The sequence below is a fragment of the Thamnophis sirtalis genome, unplaced genomic scaffold (assembly GCF_051295495.1).
Source record: "Thamnophis sirtalis isolate CommonGarterSnake01/CBP01778 unplaced genomic scaffold, rThaSir2_p1.2 scaffold_8, whole genome shotgun sequence".
Taxonomy (NCBI): Eukaryota; Metazoa; Chordata; class Lepidosauria; order Squamata; family Natricidae; genus Thamnophis; species Thamnophis sirtalis.
The window spans coordinates 14,505,733-14,531,248 of record NW_028261388.1 but is presented as its reverse complement, the minus strand read 5'-3'; the positions used below and the strand labels follow the sequence as shown (position 1 = coordinate 14,531,248).

The window sequence follows — 25,516 nt, the reverse complement described above, 5'->3', positions numbered from 1 at the left end:
CGCTCATTCGTCGTGATTTTGAACTTGCGGTTTTCTCGCCGCAGTTTCATTGGCGCGCTTTTGTCGAGCACGCATTTGTCGGTGAACCGGGAAAAACAGTTTGACAAAATAACAATGATGTTATTCTAATCTTCCAGTTAAGCAGGTAGGCAGTTGAATATAACTATCATAATTTTTCACTTTCAAGCCAACGCACAATTCAAAACATTAACTTAACGGTTAGTTTTCACCTTTCTAAATTGATGCTGCCATCCCCAAGTTCAAGGCATATTTTTATAGGGCTGTTCAAAGCACAAGAAAAGTTACAGCTTTTTTAAGGGAGCTGCCAAGAGGTATAGCATGACCACTCTTAAAGCTTCAAGCCTATATCTCAGCACAACCACAGAAAATTGTTTGCAAGAAAGATGTAGTTGGAGGCAAAATTGTGTAAAATAAGTCCATTAGAAGAAATGAGAAAAAGATGCAAATAATTTGTCTGAAGAAAATTCAAATTGAGCCAGAAACATGACAAATGATAAACAGGGTTTGAGATCAGAAAAATGATAAAAACTGAGAAATTTATAACCAATGCATTTTTATTTCTTAGCTAACATTGGATTCAAACAGTGGAACAGATTTTTAATTAAATGCTTATTCCTTATTATACAGATATACTCATATTTTTGGAAAGGTATATTATAAATCATACTGGAATAGATTATATTATGTTTTCTTACTGATATGTCTGATTGGGCAGATATCTGCATTCATATTTACGTATATTCAAATCAACCCATCCCGTGCAATGAAGGGAATTTATGCCCAGAATGTGGGAAACAAATCTTTTCTTTCACATTTATTGAGATCTGAATCTTTTAAAGAGTTTAGATATGGTTCACAATTTAAAGGCAAAACAACCCCTAAGGAGCACGGTAAGATACAAATGTCAAGATAATTGTGCATGACAATGCATGTAAAAATTTATGCATACCGCTTTTATTTTTAACTCATACATTGCTGTGAAAAGAAACTGAAATGAGCTCAAGACAATTGATAGCAATTAAAATCGGCAGATGTGCCAGTCCCCAAATGGTCCCATTCGTGAAGTTATGGAAGATGGAAGATGGGCATGCAAGCCATCGCTCTAGCTCAGCTCCACTGCACATGCGCGGGCGCCTCCCGCTATCCAACTGGTTTTCGGGTCTCTGCCGTGCATGCATGGGAGTGGGTTGCATGCGGGAGACGCACATGCATGCATGGGGGTGGGGGCATGTGTGCATGCATGGAGGCGGGGGGAGCGCAGAGGGTGCAGCACGCCCCACCCCCCGTGGTCCATTTTTGCTCCCAGGAGGCTGCAGGGACGCCTACTAGCAATAGCAGTAGACTTATATATACCGCTTCATAGGCCTTTCAGGCCTCTCTAAGCGGTTTACAGAGAGTCAGCATATTGCCCCCAACAATCTGGGTCCTCATTTTACCCACCTCGGAAGGATAGAAGGCTGAGTCAACCCTGAGCCGGTGAGATTTGAACCGCTGACCTGCTGATCTAGCAGTAGCCTGCAGTGCTGCATTTAACCACTGCGCCACCTTGGCTACTAGGCCAAAAATGGGGTGTGAGGGGGTTGCATAGGCATGCACAGAAGGCAGAGGTCACACGGGATCATGTGTGCATGCACAGGGGGTGGGGCACGGTGTGTGTGTGTCACACGTGCATTGCATTATGTGTGTGGGCATGGGCACACACTGTCGCACGTACATGCATGCACTTTCGGCACGCAACGACAAAAAGGTTTACCATCACTGCACTAAGACATTTAGTTTCAGAAATCAGCTGTTTTATGAAATCTTCTCTCATCCCCTCTATTAATCAAGGACTGTTGTCAGACCTTGTTTATTATGATTTATAATATACAGGTCCATTTTTATTCCTTCGGTCCATTCCTCTGCTATCCAATAACTCTAGCTATATTTGGGTAATGTTCAAAATAGCAACAGAATGAAGAAGACACCGATCAGGCTTGCTGGGTTTCATCATTGCCCTGCTGGGGACATTTTACTCATCACACAGTATGCTGAGCCTGCAGCAGTAATATGGGTAGGAAAGGTCAACCTGTCTTTCAATAAACCTTACAGCTATTATTGACCTTTCCATTAAGAACTTCTGAAAAGTTTCAAAATAAATTCTCTGGATTTTATTTGGAAGACTGAAGTAGGAGTAGGTAGGAGATAACTCCTGCTGCCAATGAACCAGTGGTGGGATTCAAATAATTTAACAACCGGTTCTCTGCCCTAATGACCAGCTGGGTGGGTGGAACTCAGTGGTCATGTGACTGGGTGGGCATGGCCAACTCAATGTCATGCACGTCAATGGGCGCGCTTCGCCTTAGCTGTGACAGTGTCATCAGGGTTAACCGGAGAGGCAGTTTCTGTAAGCAGGGCAATAAAGATTAGGCTAGAAACCATTTCTCCTTCCTGCCTTCCTTACAGGATTAGCCCTGTAAAGTGGGGGGAAAAACAAAAGGAGATTTCTTCCAAAAACTGGTTCTCGGAACTGCTTAGAAAATTAACAACCGGTTCTCCTGGATAGGTGCGAACTGGTTGAATCCCACCACTGCAATGAACAGTATTCAAGATACATAGACATTAATGCAGGACATGTATTTATTAACGCAGAACGTTCTGGATTTTTTTTGTAGTAAAAAAAAAAAAAATCTCGGAATAACTCATAAGAATTAAAACAAATCCAGTGGCCCTAAGCAAAATTAGTACTAAATTAAAATCAAACAGCAAAAAGTAAAACGCAATTTTAGCTTAGTCTATAATGCAGTCTATCCTCTTGGTTCACCCGTTAAAACAGTCTTCAATCTTTGAAAAGACTGTGTGTCATCTCACTGATTGAAAAGGCAAGGTTTAAAAGGTCTTTAAATGAATATCTCTGGATAGCTGGTTTTACATTGAGAAAATAGTTTAATTCTACAAAGCTTGTTCTTCTTATTTTAGGTTTTTATATTTTTTTTTCCTATTTACAATTGTGGCATTTTACAGTTGTACAACCACAACTAAGCCTGAAATTTATGTTGCTAAGTAAGACATTAGCCACGCTTTATTCACAGTAATTACTCACAGGCAAGACGTTGGCAGCAACCCAGACTCCCACAGATAAGAGACTCAATACACATAAGAGCTTCTCCAGCTTGGTATGAATGGTTGTGTCCTGCAAAAGGTCTCCTCCCAAAGTCTCTTCTTATATACTCTCTTAGGAGGAGCCAAGCCACAACCACCTGCGCTTGATTATCTCTTACGAGTCTGTCTCCATAACTGCTGCCTCCGTTTCTCTGCCTTTCTTTGCATGGCGTCAGGGACAAACTCCCTTTGATCTTCACCACTGCTCCAGTGCCTGACGTCAGGGACAAACTCCCTTTGAACCACAACTAAGCCTGAAATTTACGTTGCTAAGTAAGACATTTGTTCAGTGAGTTTTACCCCATTTGTCAACCTTCTTTGCCACAGTTGTTAAATGAATCACTGCAGGTATTACATTAGTAACAGGGTTGTTAAGTGAATCTGGCTTTCCCATTGACTTTGCTTGTCAAAAGGTCACAAAGGCTGATCATGTGACTCCAGGATACTGCAATTGTCATAAATAAGAACCAGTTGCCAAAGAGCCAAACTTTGATTATGTGACCAAGGGGATGCTGCAATGCTTATAAGTGTGAAAAGTGGTCATGTCACTTTTTTCAGTGCTGTTGTAACTTTAAACAGTCACTAGATGAATTGTTGTAACTCAAGGACTACTTGTACCTTCCTCCATTTCCAAACTTCATTTGGAATTTGGAAATGTATGTGTAAGTTTCCCAAACTTTTATAGGAGTAATTCTTTATGGATAAAATATCACATATAGCTTTCATGAGTATTCATAATTGTATCATTCTCTTTTATTTCTTTCCTCCCTCCCTCCCTCCCTCCCTCCCTCCCTCCCTCCCTCCCTCCCTCCCTCCCTCTCTCTCTCTCTCTCATCTATCTACCATATTTTTTAGAGTATAAGATGCACCAGAGTATAAGATGCACCAAGATTTTGACGACACAAATGAAAAAAAGTTTTTGCACTCTGCAGACCTCCCCAAAATGGCCTGTTTTTCGCAAAAACAGCCCTGTGTTTTTTTTAAATGGCATGAATAGCCTTTAGGAGGCTTGTAGAGTGCTCCTGGGAGGTGACCCCCCCCCAAATGAGCAAAAACCAGGCCATTTTTCATGAAAACAGGCCCATTTTTTGTCAAAAAAGGGGCATGAATAGTCTTTAGGGGGCTTGTAGAATGCTCCTGGGGGCTGGGGGGGGGGCAAAATTGAGCAAAAAGCGGCCCATTTTTCACTCATTTCTGCCCTCCTCATCGCCCAGGAGCATTCTGAAAGCTTCCTAGATGCTATGCAGGGCCATTTTGGTGAAGGGGCAGGGGTTTGGGAGGCAAAAAATGCTGTATTCAGTGTATAAGATGCACCCAGATTTTCAGCCTCTTTTTTGAGAGAAAGAGGTCCTTCTTATACTCTGAAAAATACGGTATCTATCTATCTATCTATCTATCTATCTATCTATCTATCTATCTATCTATCTATCTATCTATCTATCTATCTATCTAATTCTCATCTATTATTTATCATCTATCATCTATCGGGTTGGCATCCTTCAGTGTCAAAAGACTATGGCATCGTGCTCTGGAAAGAGGTCCTAATGCAGCATCTGGTATGGCTAAAAAGGCCAATTCGGGAGTGGCAATCCTTTCCACACTGAGGGCAGATACATTCTGTCCCTTGGCCAGCCCCCAGATTGCACTAGTTCCAGGACTGCCCCTTTGCCTCAGCCTGCTGAATAAGTGTCTCTTCGAATTACAGAAAGCCATGCTGCGATTTTAGCCTCCAAGCGGCACGATCAGAGGTCAAGGTTTCCCAGCTGATAATGTCCATTCCCAAGGCCTTTAAATCTCTCTTGCAGATATCCTTGTATTGTAGCTGTGGTCTCCCACTGGGGCGCTTTCCCTGCACTAATTCTCCATACAGGAGATCTTTCGGAATCCGACCATCAGCCATTCTCACATCATGCCCAAGCCAGTGTAGATGTCGCTGTTTCAAAAGTGTGTACATGCTAGAAATTCCAGCATATTCCAAGACTGCGCTATTTGGAACTTTGTCATGCCAGGTGGTGCCAAGAATACGTCGGAGATAGCGCATATGAAAGGTGTTCAACTTTCTCTCCTGCCGTATCAGTCATCTGTATAACATCTATATATAATGTATATACAGTATGCTGATTGATTGACTATGTATCATCAAGTTAATACCAACTCTTAGTGGCCATGTAGATTTTCTCCAGAAGATACAATATATCTTTCTTTTCTGTTTGTTATCAGCTAAATGAATGATCTCAGATTTTAATATTCAATTACGAAAGAATGTATACTTACTTTCCCAGTGCAAAGCATTCCATCCTAACAGTAGAACCCTTAACAGCTGTGACTGTGAATGGAAAATGGATCTCAATTTTTGGTTCATATTCCCCCATCACTCCTGGAAAACAAAGAAAGATCTTTACAAGTAAAATAGCCATCATTGTCATTTGTAAGTGAGAAGAGCAACAAAGATGATTACGAGGCTAAAACATATGAAGAACAGTTGCAGGAAATGGGTATGTCTAGTTTAATGAAAAGAAGGACTAGGGGAGACATGATAGCAGTGTTCCAATATCTCAGGGATTGCCACAAAGATGAGGGGGTCAACCTATTCTCCAAAGCACCTGAGTATAGAACAAGAAGCAATGGGTGGAAACTAATCAAGGAGAGAAGCAACTTAGAACTGAGGAGAAGTTTCCTAACAGTTAGAACAATTAATCAGTGGAACAGCTTGCCTCCAGAAGTTGTCAATGCCCCAACACTGGAAGTCTTTAAGAAGATGTTGCATAGCCATTTATCTGAAATGGTATAGGGTTTCTTGCCTAGGCAGGAGGTTAGACTAGAAGACCCCCAAGGTCCCTTCCAGCTCTGCTATTATATTGTATTGTATAAACTTTGCTTGTAAGGTCCTTAAAAGTGTTTATTGAGATTCTTATATGAAATAGTTCACAAGGAGAAGGGCACATATGGAGTGGTAAAAGAGAAAGTGTGTGTGTGCATGTGTGAATCTAAAAGCTAAAACGACTAATACAGATGTAGACAACTCATATCCCAAATAAGGAACAACCAACTCAGACAAATTATCCAACAGTAAACAACAGCCTAACTAAGGAACCACCAAGAGCACTTCTACCTCCACCAACCCTGACAAGGTAAACCATTTGTAAATAAACAGAAAGCAAACCCATTGCTTTCTGTCACTGATGTTGTTACCTAGTTGGGTGATGAAATGTCTGAAAGAAAGCAGCCACATTCAGAGAGCGCCAAGGACTCTCAGTGGTTATTGGAGATGGATTGTTGGTTTCAGTCCAGAAAAAGGGTTGTTAGCATTGTTACAGACTTGTTAGTTCGTGAATGGTCCATAATCCATGAAGCATTGAAGGGTAAAATTCTGGGGATAATTACTGAAGTGAAAGAGGATTGGTCTGATCCCTCAGCAACCCATCATAACAGAAACTTTTACTTGCCAAAAAAATCAAAAGTTAGATCAAGATCAGTGGAATGAACCAGAGAATGAATAAATCTTGCCCATAACATTGATTGATTGATTTGATTTATTACATTTATATGCTGCCCTTTTCCCCGAAGGGGACTCCATAAAGGGACGTGGTGGCTCAGTGGCTAAGATGCTGAGCTTTTCGATCAGAAGGTTGGCAATTTAGCGGTTCAAATCCCTAGCGTTGCATAACACAATGAGCTCCCGGTACTTGTCCCAGCTTCTGCCAACTGAGTAGTTTGAAAGCATGTAAGAAATGCAAGTAGAAAAATAGCGGCCACCTTTAGTGGGAAGGTAACAGTGTTCTGTGTGCCTTTGGCATTGAGTCATGCCAGCCACGTGATCATGGAGACCTCTTCGTACAGCGCTGGCTCTTCGGCTTAGAAACAGAGATGAGCACCGCCCCCTAGAGTCGGGAACGACTAGCACACTTGTGCATGGAACTTTTACATTTACCTTTAACATCCATAAGCCATCATTAACTTAAGTGTAAGGAAGAATAGGCAGGTGTAGAATGAGAATAATTAACGTATAATACAATTATATGTCTAATTATATTTGCACTCCAATAGCTGCTTAATGTTGATCAGGGTGAAAGCTGGAGTTCAGAAAAAAAATGTTCTGAATTCTACTTGTGAAACACCATCTTATCTACAGGGAAAGGGAAACTGTATTGATATACAAAGCAATTAGAGGCTGTAAATTGCACTTGAAAAGCTTGAGGCTGAAAAAAGAAAATTGTTACTATTGTGTAATTATCAGCTGTTTGTAGTGGGGGAAAGGAAAAACTCTGGCCCGCTACTCTGTGTTTCCTTTTTCCTTCTGAACATTTGAATTTTTAAAGGTAGATGTGATATACTAGCTGATAACCCGTTGTCTGGACCAAACGTAATTTCTAATGTTGGATTTTCCCCCTTACTAGAGGGAGCCCCCTTGTGGAGTACTGTGAAGCCATTACCATGGCAACTCTACTGCACTGTACAGTAGAAGCCATTTTACAGCAGTACAGTAGAGGCCATTTTAAGGCACAACAGGCTGCATCATAACAGAACACGCCCCCCCGAGGGATATTAGGGGTATCTTACCCCCACAGTATTTGTTTCCACAGAGTAAGTCATCTGTGTATGGTTGAGATTGCTGGAGGCATTCCAGAGTTATGCTGGAACATACACACACCCACACACAAAGGAATCACCTTTGGTGGGAAGGTAACAGTGCTCTGTGCTCCTTCGGCCTTTAGTTATGCCGGCCACATGACCATGGAGATGTCTTTGGACACCACTGGCTCTTCAGCTTTGAAACGGAGATGAGCACTGCCCCCTAGAGTCAGGAACGACTAGGACATGTGTGTGAGGGGAACCTTTACCTTTAGGTAGTGAAGTAAAGGCTACTCTTTCTACTGGCAACTGATTCCACTGTGAAGCACATCTCACTGTGATTAAGTGTTTCTACTATTCAGTCAGAATCTGTCTTCTTACAACTCCTCCTACTCCTAACATTGTTCCTGGAGATGGAGGGTCTACCATGTCTGTCTTGTTGATTTCTCTGTCAACAACTGCCATCTTTCATGATTAAAGAAAGTATCTGTGTCCAACTGGGGCATTTTTCATATCTGCATTTATTGTATCTTGCCATCTTTCCTCCGTCCATCCCTGCAGGCACTTTCTGTCTATTTTAAAATGGAAGGGAAATTCTGTCTTCCTAAAACTATTATTTTGGAATGTACCTGTTGGAAGGATAGAGGACAGGCTTTGATGTTCTGGTTGTCACCAGTGTTGGGTTTCAATTTTTTTTAGAACTTCTCCTGTAGGTGTGGCCTGCTTTGTGGGAGTGGCTTGCTGGCCATGTGACCAGGTAGGAGTGGCTTACTGGCCATGTAACCAGGTGAGAGTGGCTTTCCAGCCATGTGACTGGGTGGGCATGGCCAACTTGTAAAATCTGGTGAAACTCCCTTAACAACGCTCTTGCTTAGCAACCAAAATGTTGGCTCAGAAACTCTGGCATTTGAAGCACACAAGACTTAAAGCTGTCAAGTTACAAGACCCTTGCACCCCTAACCCTTTAGAAAAAAAGCCCCAGGGATGTTCAAACTTGACAGCTTTAAGACTTGTGGACTTCAACTCCCAGAATTCCTCCTCTCGCTCTTCAACTTGATGATGTGCGGATGGGCGGGGGGAGGGAGCTGCAACCGGTTCTAAACAGCACTGTAGATTTGTGGAGCCTCTTCTATAGAAGAGGTTAGAACTGGCAGGAACCCACCCCTGGTTGTCACCCTTCCAGGTATTTCAAGAGCACTATCATGCCCTTCTTGGCACCATCCTTTTCTTTTGAAGATTAAATGTTTCCACTCCCTACAATTTATCTTCCTAGGACTGAGTTTCAAGTCCTCTGATCATCCTCATTCTCCTACTTTGAACCTGTTTCAGTTCTTTGAATCATTGTCGTAAAATTGGTGCCCATGGCTTCCCTGCAGTTGTCCCAGACCTAGAGGTACACATAGTAAGCATTATTAGTTAGGGGGTTGTAACTCACTTGATTGTTTACAATCTGTTCACTATTACTTGGACTTTTGCACCACCTGTAGTGTGCTATCACAGTGTTTCATCCCTGTAGGGAGAGTTATTGCTCCCATGCTGCCTGGTAGTCTCAATCTCTAACAGGCGCACTCTAAAAATAATGGGGAAACGCAGAACTAAACTTTGCAACCCAAGAGGTCTATCAGTTGGAATTTATTATTGTGGGAGGGGAGGTCTTTAAACCTCTGCTGGGAAGCAAAACAATGCAGCCCATGAAATTGATTGCATTATGATATCATAATACCTTGCATGCGGCGCAAACTAATGAGCACTGTCATGTGGCTGCCGGGACTATGGAGGCACTACGGCAAGAGTCTGAAAATGTCTTTCAGGGAAGGACATTTGGTAGGAAAACTTAAACTTGACATACATATTGTAGCATGAAACCTTCGTAATGGTTTAAAGGAGGAGGAACCATTAAAGCAGGAAATATGTTATAATTCTGAGGGACACCAGAACAACATGGATTAGTAACTTGGTTATAGGGTTCCGGATCCCATTCTAACCGGGAACTACATGGACGCCCGGAGTGCACGCATACGTCTTAGCGCCTCTGCGAGCCTCTGTGATCTCCAGCTCCTCAGAGGATCATTGCACAGGCGTTGTATGCGCCGTGTGTGGAAGCGTCGAAGACTTAAAAGACCGGTAAGGAGCTTGGGCGGGCCCTCCAGAGAACCGTACCGGAATGGTATCCGGTGCTCCGGGTAGGCTTCGGTACGCCCCTACCAGGGCGTACTGCCTGCAACCCACCACTCGTCTAACTCTCTAAAAATCTATTCCTCTGAATAGATGCTGCATACCAAGACAACTAGACACAAGACCATTTTTTTCCTGAACGCCATCACTCTGCTAAACAAATAATTCCCTCAGCACTGTCAAACTATTCACTAAGGCTGCATTACTATTACTATTAGTCATTCCTATCACCCATCTCCTTCCATTTATGACTGCAGGACTGGAATTTTGTTGCTGGTATCCTTACTATTTATATTGATATTTATTGTCTCCTGATTGCTTATTTGCACCCTATGACTGTGTGTTGTACCTTATGATTCTTGTTGAATGTATCTTTAGAACAGCTTCTGCATCTCTTGGTCACAAAAAGGTTTTTTTTAAAAACTAGAGTCCAGTTCACTAAAAAAAAATATTTTGCTTAATATTCCGCAGTAAAAATATGAGCATTATATTATGCTAATGAAATCCTCATCCAAATGATTAAAGATACTCAGAATTAGAGTGTCTTATTCTGATTTGGAATAAGAAAGTGAACTCCTAAAGGAGAAAAGGCATATAAGAAAGAGACATGTATTTCATATTCACTACTCTCACATATTATGAATGTATTCTATTTTATTTTTCTTTATGTACACTGAGATCATCTGCACCAAAGACAAATTCCTTGTGTGTCCAATCACACTTGGCCAATAAAAATTATATTCTATTCTTCGAACAGATACTAAAGCTGAATCACTATTTGCTACCTATCACATGACATTTTTTCTCTCTTGGAATTTTTTTAAAAATTATTTGCCATTCAACAAAAGTGGGTTGAAGAAGAAGAAGACAAGCTACTCAACCACTTTGGCAAAGCCAACTGGCTAATATCCACAAACTTGTAGTCAACATCCACAGCTTCTGAAATATTCCAATATGGGGAATCAAAAGCTAGCAGCGTAAGAGTATTTGCTGATGATCTCTTTCTTACCGGTGAAGGGTATTCTGAAGCTGAAACAATAAGGGGCTTGTTATTAGCAATAGCTAACACTGCCACCTAAAGTTAAGCCAGCTAATAAAATAAATTTGACTTTAAATTTGAGCTAAAGTACTTTCTGCTTGAGACAAAGAGAACTGGTGGAGAACCAAGCAGAGCTAAAGAGAAGAACAAACAGGGAAACTTAGCTTGTTTTCTCTTCTGAAAATGATTAACAGGATAAAAGATGTAAAGGACTGATGGCTTTCTCCCTCCTTCTCTCTCTCTCTCTCTCTCTCTCTCTCTCTCTCTCTCTCTCTCTCTGTGTCTCTCTGTGTCTCTCTGTCTCTCTGTCTCTGTCTGTCTGTCTGTCTCTCTCTCTCATTTAATTATAGGGGGGAAATGTCCAGACCAAACGTAATTTCTAATGTTGGATTTCCCCACTTACCAGAGGGAGCCCCCTTGTGGAGTACTGTGAAGCCATTACCATAGCAACTCCACTGTGCTGTACAGTAGAAGTCAGTTCGGCAGTATGGCACAACAGGCTGTATCTTAACAGAACATACAACCTGAGGGGTGTTAGGGGTGTCTTACTACCACAGTATTTTTCTCCAGAGAGTAAGTCATATGAGTACCAAGTTTGGTTGAAATTGCTCGAGGCATTCCAGATTTATGCTGGAACACACAAACATGCACACACATGCATGCAAACATATGCACACATACAAACACAGCCATGTATGCATGCATGCATGTATGTGTATATATGTATGTATGTATGTATGTACACACACGCATGCATGCACACACACACACACACAGACACACGTATATACATATTGTATCTATTGATTGAAAACCATGGAAAAGCCTTGAAACATCATGGAAAGATGTATCTTTCTGCATATCTTTGGGAAATGTTGACCGAAGATCATAGAAAATAACCTTTCAGTGCCTTTATTGCTTAGTTTGAAAGAAATAGTTTATTGGCTACGTTCCAGAATGGGGAAAACAATCTCATAAAAATATATGAACTTGAAAAGTGCACTTTATGATCAAACAGCAAATGTTGTAAGCTCAAACCACATTTGTATTTCCTTATCCTTTGCAAATTTTCTGGGTGTTCCCCCCAGTAAAGGCACTTTAACTGCTTCCAGTTTGGTAACAGGGACTTCCAAAAGTCTTCCAAAATGTTCTTGGAACTGCTGCTTGTAAACACTTATTAAATAATTCCTCCGAGTGTCGAACTCATTGTAAAAGGCTGTTAATGAAATGATGCATGATCCCTTTTTTTTCCTGATGAAACTTTTTATCTCTTCAGATAGAATTTTAAATTGTTTTTTTTTAGGTCTGCACAAAAAAGAAATTGAATCGTGAGAAAGGACTGATTGTCAAGGACATCTGCACAAATGAGGTATTCATTTTATTCAGAATCCATTCAAGGATTTCTTGATGTTTTTATTTAATTTGGTTCATATCAAGAAGATAAGTTTCCCTTTGCGGCACAGCTCTAAGGAAATAAAAGATTAATATAAAGGCAAGCGAATGTCTATACTTGTAGGATTTGACATAAAACTATAATGTAATTCAGTCAATGAAGATAAATATATAGATATGTTGTCTCATCAGCATTCTTGTCATGAAATACCAAGGCCTAACTGCACTGACTACAACAGAAAAGTAATTCCAGAAAGAATGTTGTCATCTGTCAAAATTCAAACTCACAGAAGAAAGGATTATGATCATTGGATGTTTCTAAATTTAGGTCTCTTCATTTTGGTGAAAAGACTGTTTGATAAATATTCTGTTTGCAAACATTGACACGATTGCCTTGAAAGAACTTTGCTTTATGATTGTTTGACAGATAACCCTCTCATGTTTATATTTTTTCCCCACCTTGTTTTTCCCTCCATTATTCTTCTTGTTATATGGAAGCCTTTCTTCTTGTTGTTCTTTTTGTTGTTCTTGTTCCTCTTCCTCTTCCTCTTCCCCTTCTCCTTCTGCCATATCCATCATCGGTCATTGGTGATCATGTTGGCAATCCCATTTTCGTTGAAAAAGTGCTGCCGAGCTTAATCCAAACCAGTCCCTTAGGTTTTGAAGCCATGACATTAATACAATTGAGTGAGTCCAGGGATATTGCACGAGAAGAGTCCTCCACTCCACTGCTCGCAACGGAATACCTTATGCCACCAGGCTTGAAATTTTGGGCTTAGACAACTTAGAACTACACCACCTTCAGTCTGACCTAAGCGTAGTACATAAAATTATCTACTACAATGTCCTACTTGTCAATGACTACTTCAGCTTCAATCACAACAATACACCAGCACACAATAAATACAAATTTAAGGTAAACCACACCAAACTTGATTGCAGAAAATACAACTTCAGTAACAGAGTGGTCAATGCCTGGAAGGTGTTACCTGATTGTGGTTTCTTCCCCAAACCCCCACAACTTTAACCTTAGACTGTCTACTGTTGACCTCACCCCATTCCTAAGAGGTCTGTAAGGGGCATGCATAAGCACACCAGTGTGCTTGCCGTCTCTGTCCTAACAACCCTATGTATTCATAATCTTGTATGTACTTCTATTTATTATCTTATACACACTTGACAAAACAAATAAATACAATGAATAAATGATGTTCTTCTTCAGCCTGGACCCTGTTTGGAATTGGAATTGGAATTGATTGGAATTGATTTACCCTCACCACGGTCCAGGCCTTCCGCACAGCCTTGAAGAACTGGCTCGCCCGTCAGGCCTGGGGATAAGGACCATTACCCCGCCCGAATGTTGTATGCATGTTGCGTATTATTTTATTATGTGTTGTCGTCTTAGTACTGTATTGTATTGTATTCCCCTCTCCCTGGTTTCTGTGAGCCGCCCTGAGTCCCCTCAGGGAAAAGGGCGGCCTACAAATAAAATCAATTCCAATTCCAATACCCTGTTTGCCTTCCATTTTTCCCTGGAGGATTAAGTGAAGGATACTGCATTTTTCTCGGTGTTGCATCACATGTCCAAAATACTCTAACTTTTGCTTTTAATGGCTTTGATGATTTCCCTTGGCTTTCCCAGGTGGCTTATCACCTCATTTGTGATTTTGTCAACCTGGTTTATATGTAACAGCCGCCTGTAAATCCACATTTCAAATGCTTCTAGTTTCTTCAAGTGGTTTTCCATCAGAGACCAACTCTCTACTCCGTAGAGCAGGATAAAAAAGATGTAACATCAGAGGAGCCATCAGTCATGGCGTCTTAGGCTTATGTCGTGACTGATGGAAGCCTTTACCAACATTCAAGTCTTAGATGTTATTGGACAACAACCACAACTGGTTATTACTGGCTAGGCTAGCTGGAATGATAGAAACTACCCTGCCAATGAAAACTGGGTTAAAACATTGGGAATTCCCACTATATCTTTTTCTTGACTCTGTGGACTCATCTTATGTCCATCTTTTGAACGAAAAGTTTAAAAAAAATAACTCCAACAATTCCTCTTTATATATTTCAGACTTTGCAGTAGTCTTCACCTCTGGAGGACAAAAGTCCAAAGTTAACTTTTGTTAACTTGACAACTCTCAATCACAGATTGACAGACTGATAAGAAAGTTAATAATCGCACAGGGTCGGCCTCCTCCGGGTTCCGTCTACCAGCCAATGCCATCTGGCTACTACCCGGGGGAGGGCCTTCTCTGTTGCAGCTCCGGCCCTTTGGAATGAACTCCCCGCGGAGATTTGGACCCTCACCCCTCTCCAGGCTTTCCGGAAAGCCGTCAAAACCTGGCTGTGCCGGCAGGCCTGGGGTTGATGAGTTCCCCTCCCCTCTCGACTTGTATGGCCGTATGACTCTTGTGTATTTTAATTATATGTATTGTGTTTGTATCCCCTTTCCCCTTTTGAGTTGTTCGCCGCCCTGAGTCCCTCCCGGAGAAGGGCGGCATACAAATAAATTAAATCTGAATCTGAATCTGAATAAGAAAAAAATACTAAAGTTGCAATTTTGAAGTTACAGTTTTCTATGTGTTTATGGGCGATATAAATAAGACATCCGAAGAGGTGTTTTCTATAGAGTACAATGCATGTACTGTACAGTACAAGACCATAAAAAGAAACTAGATCAGAATTTGAGATGATTCCACCTGCATCCCAAGGAAGATTAGTTGGCAGATAGGTCTCCTGCTAGAGCAATGGGTTGAATTAGAAGAAGGTCCCTTCCAACTCTTGTTATTCTGTATTCTGTAATGTTCTGTACTGCTTTCTTATCTTGCCAGCTAGGTTGACAATTCTTAGTGAAACCAATTATTAATGGGCATTGTATATACTGTATGTGTATGAGTGGCATAGTGGCCTACAGGTGGAACTCTTGCCTCACAATCAGGAGGCTGTGAGTTCGATCCTAGGTAGCAGCAGATATTTCTCTCCCTGGGTGCAAAGAGAAAATATCTACTGTGAGCTCTGCATCGGTGTCAGGAAAAGCATCCAGACAGTAAATGCTCAGCTCCATTCAGACTCCACCCTGATGCAAGGGATTACAGGGTCATTAAAAGAAAACATGTATGTGTAGAGTATAAAGGTTGACAAACGCATACACATAGACTTTGTTTATTTGCTTTACATTCAGGAATATACTTTTTTTCCACTGTTCTGAGCATTTTAGACTTATAGACCTCTCCAGAGAACTAATTTTGGTATAATGTATCTAGATAGGATCACTTGAATTTAGTCATTTGTGCCTCATAGAAATAAGTGGGTATCATACATTTTGTCTAAGGTTTGTTGGTATTGCATAATAAAGTCTCTCTTGTCGCAAAAGGAATAAGAACTTTAGATTTCTGATCTGTGTGATCCGTACCATTCCTATAAAAGGATATGTCAAAATGGCATTCAGCCTGGGGGAATGAAACTAAAAATACCATTAACAAATCCAGATGAATTATCTTGCTATTTTAGCTGCCTGAGCCAGAAAGCGAGTTCCGTTTCCCAGCAGAATTTTGCACATGTTTTATAACAGGGTCTCTTCAAACTACGGATTGATGAACTTGATTGTTTACAACTCAGGAGTAAGGCTTGGAGAGGATTGGCCCCTCCCATAAAACATGAAAGAGGAGCAAATGGACATGAGCCTTTGCAGGAAGCAACTTGGTTCATTCTGGTCGGTTCAATCTCTGAGACGCTCCATTTGATTCTGTGGCCTTGCAAAACTAATCAGTAATTAGGTCTCTATAGAAGAGGTTCCACAAATCTACAGTGCTGTTTAGAACCAGTTCCAGCTTCCTTCCCCACCGTCCACACCACACTTGCCCTGCCCACCGCTCACTGATTGGCTGGCTTACCAATCACCCTGTGCGCCTCTACGAGTCCTATCTAAACCTTAAAGTCTTAAAGCTGTCAAGTTTGAACATCCCTGGGGTTTTTTTCTAAAGGGTTAAGGGTGCAAGGGTCTTGTAACTTGACAGCTTTAAGACTTGCACACTTCAATGCCAGAGTTCCTGAGCCAACATGACTGGAGGAGGAATTCTGGGAGTTGAAGTCCACAAGTCTTAAAGCTGTCAAGTTTGAACATCCCTGGGGTTTTTTTTTCTAAAGGGTTAGGGGTGCAAGGGTCTTGTAACTTGACAGCTTTAAGACTTGCGTGCTTCAAATGCCAGAGTTTTTGAGCCAACATTATGGTTGCTAAGCGAGTTTCACCACATTTTACAAGTTGGCCACGCCCACCCAGTCACATGACTGCCAAGCCACTCCCACCCAGTCACATGGCTGGCAAGCCACTCCCACCTGGTCACATGGCCAGCAAGCCACTTCCACAAAGCAGGCCACACCTACAGAAGAGGTTCTACAAAAATTTTGAAACCCACCACTGGTTTGAGTTATGCTTTATCAGGAAGCCTAGGTCAGAACAAGTTGTCCTTTGGACAACCATGACCTGGTTGTCAAAGAATCTCCATAGACAACAATCCTTATGCTCCCCCCCCTCCAATACATTTCGATTTTGAGAAACAACTAACTTACCATCTGTTCGAAGTGTTAATGGAGTTGGAGGACTAAGGACCCTGGCATTTGTCACTGTGTTCTTCACGAGGCAGATATAACTCCCAACATCTGATGGCTGCACTTTGGATATATAGAGGTTGCCTGTTTCCTGGGAGATGAAACGCCTGCTGTCTTCTGCCACAAAGGAGGGGAACGCATTAAATACCCAGCTGTAGATGATCTCTGTAAAATAAAGAGGCGGATACTTTGAATCTCTTTGCGGCAAGACCACTGAACTCAAGAGAGCAAATTACATATGTTTGAAAAAAGGGAATTGCAGGAAATGTGACCAAATACTGGGCACCTACCACCACATGTGGTAGAAATATAGAAAGGTAAAAGACTACTGGCAAAAGAGTCAAATGTGGTTGGAAGAAATGACTGGACAGAAATTGGAATTTAAACCAGAACTATTCTTGTTAGGAATTATAAAAGAAGGTCAGAGTAAAGGGTTAACATATTTAACGTTACATATCATAACAGCAGCGAGAATAGTTTATACCCAACAATGGAAGTGTGAGAACATACCTCTAGAAAAGGAAACAATAAAGAAAATATTAGATGGTGCAGAATGTGATCGACTAACGCTGGAATTAAAAAACAAAGGACAGACAGAATACTATGAGATTTGGAATAGATTTTACCAATGGTTGGATTTGAGGAATAGAAGTTGGAACAGAAAAGAACAAGGATGTATAGATCGGAAGAAGATGTAATATAATGTATTATATTATGTAAATGTAATGTTGATAAGAGGTTAAATATGTGTATATAATTAGTAATGTATGCGGAATACATAAGATATTTGTGTTACACTTTAGTTTTGTATGGTGGACATAACACCAGGACAGTTGTACCATATCCAACTTTTTTTTTTTAATAATAAAGAATTTGTTTTAAAAAAAGGGAATATATCTAACTTCATTACTTTTCTCCATGGACCAAGGCAGATGTTCAGTGATTATGGGGCAGCTTTTTTTTTACAAAGACATTTGTTTATCATTATTATTTTTAATGAATTTGGAAAACATGCATGCTTAGCTGTTCTGACCCCCCTCGTCCTACACCAAAGCACGCCGAGACAAAGATACTTCAAGGATTTATTAACACAGAAACAGGTCCTTGGCAGCAAGCCAGCATAGTCCAGGCCTTGGCAGCAATCTAGCATAGACTAACCTTGGCAGCAATCCAGCTGCCAAGGTAGCCACGAGAGTTCTCCAACTGTAATGAATACGTTGACTCCTGCAAAAGGGCGTGTGCACACTCATTCCTTTTATAGTCTTGAGAGGAGCCTAATTACCACCAGCTGAGTGCAATTATCTCCTGTAACTGCGTAACTGCTCCTTACGCCTATTAGCTCTTCGGTGCCGGAGATCCTGGAACAACTCCCTTGGCTCCTCCCCACTGCTCCAATTCATGACGTCGGGATCACACTCCCTTGTCTCCTCCCCACTGGTCCAAGGCTCAGGCACCTCCTGGTGGCCAACCAGCCTCTCTGTGCCTTGCTCGGAGTCGGAACCCTGTCCAGGGTCCTCTACCTCCTCCAGAGCCATCTCATAGGGCCCCTCGCTGTTGGAGTCTGGTGGCAGCTCCAACGGCTCCTGCTGGGCCACAACACTTAGCTATGAATAAATATTTTCAGCACATGTAGATATAAAGGATTTTCATGCCAAATAAGATCTCCAATTGATTCCAATGTTCTACAATCTGACTAACTCCTAGTGCGAGGAATTAAAACTCGACGATTTAAGATTAGTTGTGGATAAATTTATTACTCATCACTGAGCTATGCTGAATAGGAAGCAATAAAATATGCCAAATACGTAAGAGGGAATTAGTATTAACATTGCATGGACTTTTGCTGAACAGCGCTTGGAAATATATTATACCGTATGTTAAATGCCATACGAAACCACCGTATTTAATTTTAGTTCCCAGAGATGACAGAAAAGCAAACTGCATCTCATATTTCCAGACCTTAAAGAAGGACTAAGCAATTTGCAGTTCTCTGCCCCTCTTGAGATTATGTTATCAAGCTTGAGGGGTGCAATTTTTCTCATCCTTATTTATTCAGAAATAAATTATGGTTAGGGTTAGGGTTAGGGTTAGGGTTAGGGTTAGGGTATAGGGTTTAGGGTTTAGCGTTATGATTAGGGTTAGGAGTTGGGGTTAGGGGTTGGGGTTGGGGTAAGGGTTGAGCTTGGGTTGGGCTTGGGTTTGGGTTTGGGGTTGTGGTTAGGGGTTTTGGTTGGGGTTTAGGTTTTAGGTTTCCCATCTTTATTTATTCAGAACAATTAAAGCTAGGAATAAAAATGTGAGACCTCTAAGAGGCAATTCCTTTATTCTTACCACCACCACTCCCTACCGCACCTAATATTGTTCTAAAATAATATTTTGTAAATTCAGTCATTTTGTCATGAAAAACTGGCAGTGGAAGCATAGTGAGTCATGGTTAAAGATAGGTATGGAAGAAGTTTACCTCTTCATTTATAACTTTGTAAACCCCTCCCAAAAATTAGGCGCAAACGGCCTCAGAATTTTTTTCTCCCATCACTGGAGCTACCTGCAACCCATCAGAAATCAAGAGGCCGAACTAATAATATACCTTTTACTTTCAACACTCAAAAAAATGGGAATAAAGCAGGTTGCCATGCACAATTACTCTTCATCTTGATGATAATGGTTCATTTGGTTAATTCAGCTTTCTGACTGTGCACAATAATCAGAGGTGGTATTCAGCCGGTTCAGACCGGTTTGCCCGAACTGGTAGCAGAAATTGCAAGTGGGCTTGCCCATCTGCCCCATCTCAATGCCATCCTATTGAGGCATGCTTTTGAGGCCATTGCATATGCACAAAGCAAGCAGGTATGTGTGTGTGTGGTGAACCGGTGGCAGTATGTGTGTGTGTGGTGAGCCGAGGTGGCGCAGTGGTTAGGGTGCAGTACTGCAGGCCACTTCAGCTGACTGTTATCTGCAGTTCAGCAGTTCAAATCTCACCGGCTCAAGGTTGACTCAGCCTTCCATCCTTCCGAGGTGGGTGAAATGAGGACCCAGATTGTGGGGGCGATATGCTGACTCTGTAAACCGCTTAGAGAGGGCTGAAAGCCCTATGAAGCGGTATATAAGTCTAACTGCTATTGCTATTGAACCCACCGCTCACACCACTAAGTTTGCTCAATGTAGGTTGGCTAGCGATCAGAGAGTCATATGAACAAAGACATAATTCATAAAAGCAGGGGAACATAATGCTGTTCTTTGGAATAAGTAGTCTAAGCAGTATTTCCCAACCTCAGCAAGTTTAAGATGGCAGACTTCAAGTCCCAGAATTCCCCAGCCTTGCTGTGGTTGAGAAATACTGCAAAGGATGTCTAAAAAAACCCTCTCTATCCATAGGCTGCCATAACACATCTCAGTAATAGCAAGATGGGGACAAACACCTCATACAATCATACAAATATTGTAACTAATATTTATGTAGTGAGTAGTAACTTGTGTAGTAAGATGATCAGAAGCTTTTGCAGATCCATGGGGTATGATTCTCTCTCTTTCTCTTTGTGTTCAGTATGTGTGTGAGTGTGTGTGTGTCAGTGTGTTTATCAGCACAGTAAAGCAACTTTTAATTTTAACTTTATTTTCTGACAAACACCAAGCTGAGATTTATTTACGGTTAGATAAAATAAATTCCTCCCAAGCAAGTTTCCATCTCTCTCAATTCTACTTAAACTAGAAGTTTGACTCTGGCTAAGCAATTTCATCCAATTACCTATTGTATATGTATGCAACTTGGAGAGTTGAGTAAATATAAAGGAGAGCTATTGATTGATTAATTATGTGCCATCAAATCCTTGTTGTCTCTCAGCGATCGCACAGATAGATCTGCGTCTCATTGTACTGGCTAGGTGACCTTCTGCCTCTGGCATTTTCTTCCCACATCTTATTTCTTTCTCTTTCTTTAACATTTCCCTCAAAGTCATCTGGGAGAGCTAGAAATGTTCTTTGTCTTCCTCTCCAATTTCTCTCCCCCCCCAATTTTTCTTTGTAAATATTACTCGTGGTCTTCCCCAGCTTTTTCCTCATATCCATAAATTCAAGCATCTAACACTGCTTAGCATCTATTTTTACTTGACAGGCATTAATTTCTCTTGTTCTATTTCCCTGAAGACTTTATCAGAATAACAGAGATGGAAGGGACCTTGGAGGTCTTCTAGTCCAATCTCTGATTAGGCAGCAGATCTATACCATTTCAGACAGATGGCTGTCCAATGTCTTCTTAAAAACCTCCAGTGTTGGAGTACTCACAGCACTGGTGGCAAGCTGTTCCACTGATTTCTAATTGTCAGGAAATTTCTCCATAGTGCTAGGTTGTGTTCTGACCTAGGCTTCACAAAAATCACGAAGCAGACTCCTTGTCCCAACAAAACCCCTTTTTATTAAGCTAATGTGAATTCCTCTCATTCACATGCAGTAAGTCCCGGCAAACAGTCTTTCAAGGGTGAATTTACAACTACAGATCTTACAGGCTTGGAGAGCTGCCAGGCCAATATCTTCCAACTTTTCACCTTTACCTTTAGCAGAAAATACCTGGCAAGGAGTCTCTAAGAGTCATGAACAAATCCTCACACTAATTAAGCAAACTAATGGTCTCCTGCAAACTCTCCTCCCCTTTCGCTCCTCTTTATTCCCTATGGGAAGGGCCATTCTCCGTCCACCTGTGGCTTTACTCCCAAGTCAGCCCTTGTTCCTTAGATGTTTCCTTCTCCTGGCAGCTCTGTCCATGCACATTGGGAACAGGCTCCAGCTGTTCTTCTGCCCCAACTACAAAGGCAGCTAATAACTGGCGGCCCTGGTCCCATGCTGGAGGACCACAACAGGTTGGTTCTCTCCTTGATTACTTTCCATCCATTGCTTCTTGTACTGCCTTCAGGTTCTATAGAGAATAGGTAGAGTGCCTCTTCTTTGTGGCAGCCCTTAGATATTGGTACACTGCTAGCATGTCTCCCCAAGTCCCTTGCCTTCATTAAACTAAATATTCCCAATTCCTGCACTTTCTCCTCCTCCTTCTCAGAGGGGAAGAAATGAGAACCTATGCACTCTTTCTCTCCCCTACATTTAGGGTGATATAAGCTAAAAAGATCATGTATGGCTAAATGTATACATGCCAGGATGCTAGAGATCTGTAGCTGATTGTAGGCTGTCACAGATATTATTAAGGAGATGATTAAATGATGTCATTGTAAATGTAAAGAAGGAACTTTTTATCATTCATAGATAAAGCAAAGAAATATTGGAGTAGAATTCATATCTTAATGCAGAAGATTCTTAAAGTGAACGTAAAGATAAAACCAAAGATTTTTCTTTCAGGTCTAATGGATAAAGAGCTTAGAATTTTTTGGGGGAACTTTAATGTTGTACACACTGATGGAAGGACACAATGCATGAATGGCTGCAAAAGTTGATAGAATTAGCAGAAATGATTAAATTGACTATTTTGATTAAAGAAAAGAACACATTTAATTTTGTTTCTACTTGGAAACTGCTTTTGGACTTTGTGCTTGAGGTAGAAAACAATGAAACTTTGATTTTGGGTTTTGCTGGTTAGATTGGTTTGGTGTTATAGAAATGGCTAGTATATACTATTCTATAAAAGTAAAAATTTGAGATTTCATGTTATGATCATATTTTTGTCAGAATATTCATGAACTGGAGTAGGACATAGCAACAGATCAGCCATTGGCTGGAAAAGGACATGGTAACAAGGTCAGCCAATGTATAGGCATGGCCACTGGATCAGCCAATGGGAACTATTTGGTGACTGAGCTATACCAGATGGCTTGGAGCCTGGGCGTGGCTTACCTATGTAGCTTTGAGTCTGTGCAAGAGAACTAATCTAGTCTGCTCTCTGAATTTGAAATGGAAAACAAATCTCTCTTCTGCCTGTGTTTTGCCTGTAACTACTACCACATTGGAGAATCCACTATTGTATTGTACATTTACTCATGTGTTAATATGTATATAAAGAAGTTAATGAATCCTGCTGAATCAGTTATCTGGGTGTGCTTTCCGGGTGTGACTTCTGCAACAAACTCTGACACCAAAATGAGTTGGAAGTCAATGCTTTTTTTCTCCTTTCCCCTCTCTACCCTCTACTTTTCTCTCTTTCCCTTTTCCTCCCCTATTTTACCTTCGTCTTTCTTTATATTTTTGTATTTTATGCTTTGTTACAATTAATAAAATTTCTGAGTCACAAATTATGTCATTGATAACTGACAATCATACACAATACTTTCACAATGGATGCCATTTGTCATCACTAGGGTCCCCAGACACACAAGCCCACACTTCAAGTAAATTAATATTCTCAGTACTATTAGCAGCTCTTCAGGATTTGAAGCAGAAATCTTGTTCAGGATGACTATATATTTCACCTAGGTCTAACATGTACCCCCATGCTGATCCAGAGGCCTTCTTCTCTCCATATTCTGCCTGCAATTCCTTACAGCTACACTAGAAAAACAATAAGAAAGGAGAGAACTGATAAGAGGCTGTGAAAGACTGTCTTTTTCTACAGCTATCATAAAGGTTTCCAATCCACCTTCATATTCATATTTTCCATTTCTATTATCTCATCTCCTCCTCCTGATGTTTCCATGTTGTTGAACTTTTAACACCCAATATTAGCTCTCAGGCAGCTTCACTCCAGTTCCCTGACAGACTTGTCACTTCTGACTCTAAATATAGAAATGTCAAGGTTAGTTCTATAATAGAAAAATCCACTGCTACTGTTCAAAAACACAAAATGTTTCACTTGTCCAGCCTTGGATGGAGACATTAATTATCTGTAATGGCCAGAAAGAATAACCTTGAGGAACAAGGGGTAGAGATGGCTGCAACCAAGACAATGATCAGACAAGAGAAATCTGAATCGGGGTAGAAATGTAATTTGAAGAAGTGTCTCAGATTTAACCCTCCCTAGTTTTCTTAAACATAAAGACAGGGAAAACTCTTAAGATTCTGTTACAACACCTTCATGGAACATAAGCTTATTTTCTTTTTGTTTCAAGAAATATTCAGCTACTATACATACATACATACATACATACACACACACACACACACACACACACACACACACACACACACACAAACACACACACAGAGAGACAATAAACAGGTGTGTGTGTGTGTGTGTGTGTGTGTGTGTGTGTGTGTGTGTGTATGTATGTTCCAGCATAACTCTGGTATGCCTTGAGCAATTACAACCAAACTTGGTACACAGATGGCTTATTCTCTGGAAACAAATTCTGTGGGGGTAAGACACCCCTAAAATCCCTCGGGGTGTGTGTTCTGTTAAGATACAGCCTGTTGCACCTTAAAATGGTTTCTACTATACTGCCGTAAAATGGCTTCTACTGTGCAGCCAGTGGAGTTGCCATAGTAATGATTCACAGTACTCCACAAGGGGGCTCCCTCTGATAAGGGGGAAAATCCAACATTAGTAATTATGTTTGGTCCGGATATTTCCCCCTATAAATAAATACTTGGGCAACGCCAGTTTATCAACCAGTATATTATATTTTGACAGCTATCTGTTAGATTTCTAATCTCAAAGAGGTGTCAACAAATTAGCACAGATCGCAGAATGATCTCCACCAAAAACCACAAATATAGATGTCTGAAAGGAATGCAACTTATCTAGCATTTACCACAGTGTAATAAGAAATGTAGGAGGGCAAAAATCCTGAATGATAGAATTAATTGTTAATTAGCATCCTGGTGGAATGCTATGATCGAGCCATTACCTCCCAGTTAACCTTATTATTTACAACTTTTGGGTGTTGAAGTGATTAAGGCACCAGACTTTAGCTTTCTTTTGGAAGCATTTGAGTATAAAGATCTACTGAAATTTAGAAAGTGATTGATCAGTTTTATAAGGATCCTAATGGAAGGGAGAAGTGTTTGTGTGAATCCCTGTCCATCACCATGCCTCAAATTACAGTATAATAAATGGACAATCTGGAACTGCACCGGCTGCTAAGCTCAGTACACAAATTTGTCTGTTACAATGTCTTATCTGTCAACGACTTCTTCAGCTTCAACTTCAATAATACACAAGCAAACAATCAATGCAAACTTAAGGTAAACCATTCCAAACTTGATTGCAGAAAATACGACTTCAGCACCAGAGTGGTCAACGCCTGAAATGCTCTACCTGACTCCATTGTTACATCCTCTAACCAGGGGTGGGTTCCTGCCAGTTCTAAGTTCTTCTATAGAAGAAGTTCCACAAATCTACAGTGCGTTTAGAACCGGTTCCAGCTTGTCCCCGCCCGTCCGCACATCATCAAGATCAAAAGTGAGAGGAGGAATTCTGGGAGTTGAAGTCCACAAGTCTTAAAGCTGTCAAGTTTGAACACCCCTGGAGTTTTTTTTCTAAAGGGTTAAGAGTGCGAGGGTCTTGTAACTTGACAGCTTTAAGACTTGCACACTTCAATGCCAGAGTTCCTGAGCCAACATTTTGGTTGCTAAGCAAGAGCATTGTTAAATGAGTTTCACCACATTTTACAAGTTGGCCACGCCCAC

General features: G+C 41.0%; 1 protein-coding gene across 1 annotated transcript in view; it reads right to left on the bottom strand.

Annotated features, from left to right (window-relative positions):
* Positions 1 to 25,516, bottom strand: part of CNTN5 (contactin 5) — a 624,505-nt gene that overhangs the window by 173,714 nt on the left and 425,275 nt on the right. Inside the window, exons 8-9 of the mRNA XM_087721123.1 lie at positions 16,916 to 17,119; positions 5,437 to 5,539 (exon numbers count right to left, since the gene is read on the bottom strand). Of these exons, the coding sequence (XP_087577249.1) occupies positions 5,437 to 5,539; positions 16,916 to 17,119 (307 nt within the window). The remainder of the gene's footprint in view (positions 1 to 5,436; positions 5,540 to 16,915; positions 17,120 to 25,516) is intronic.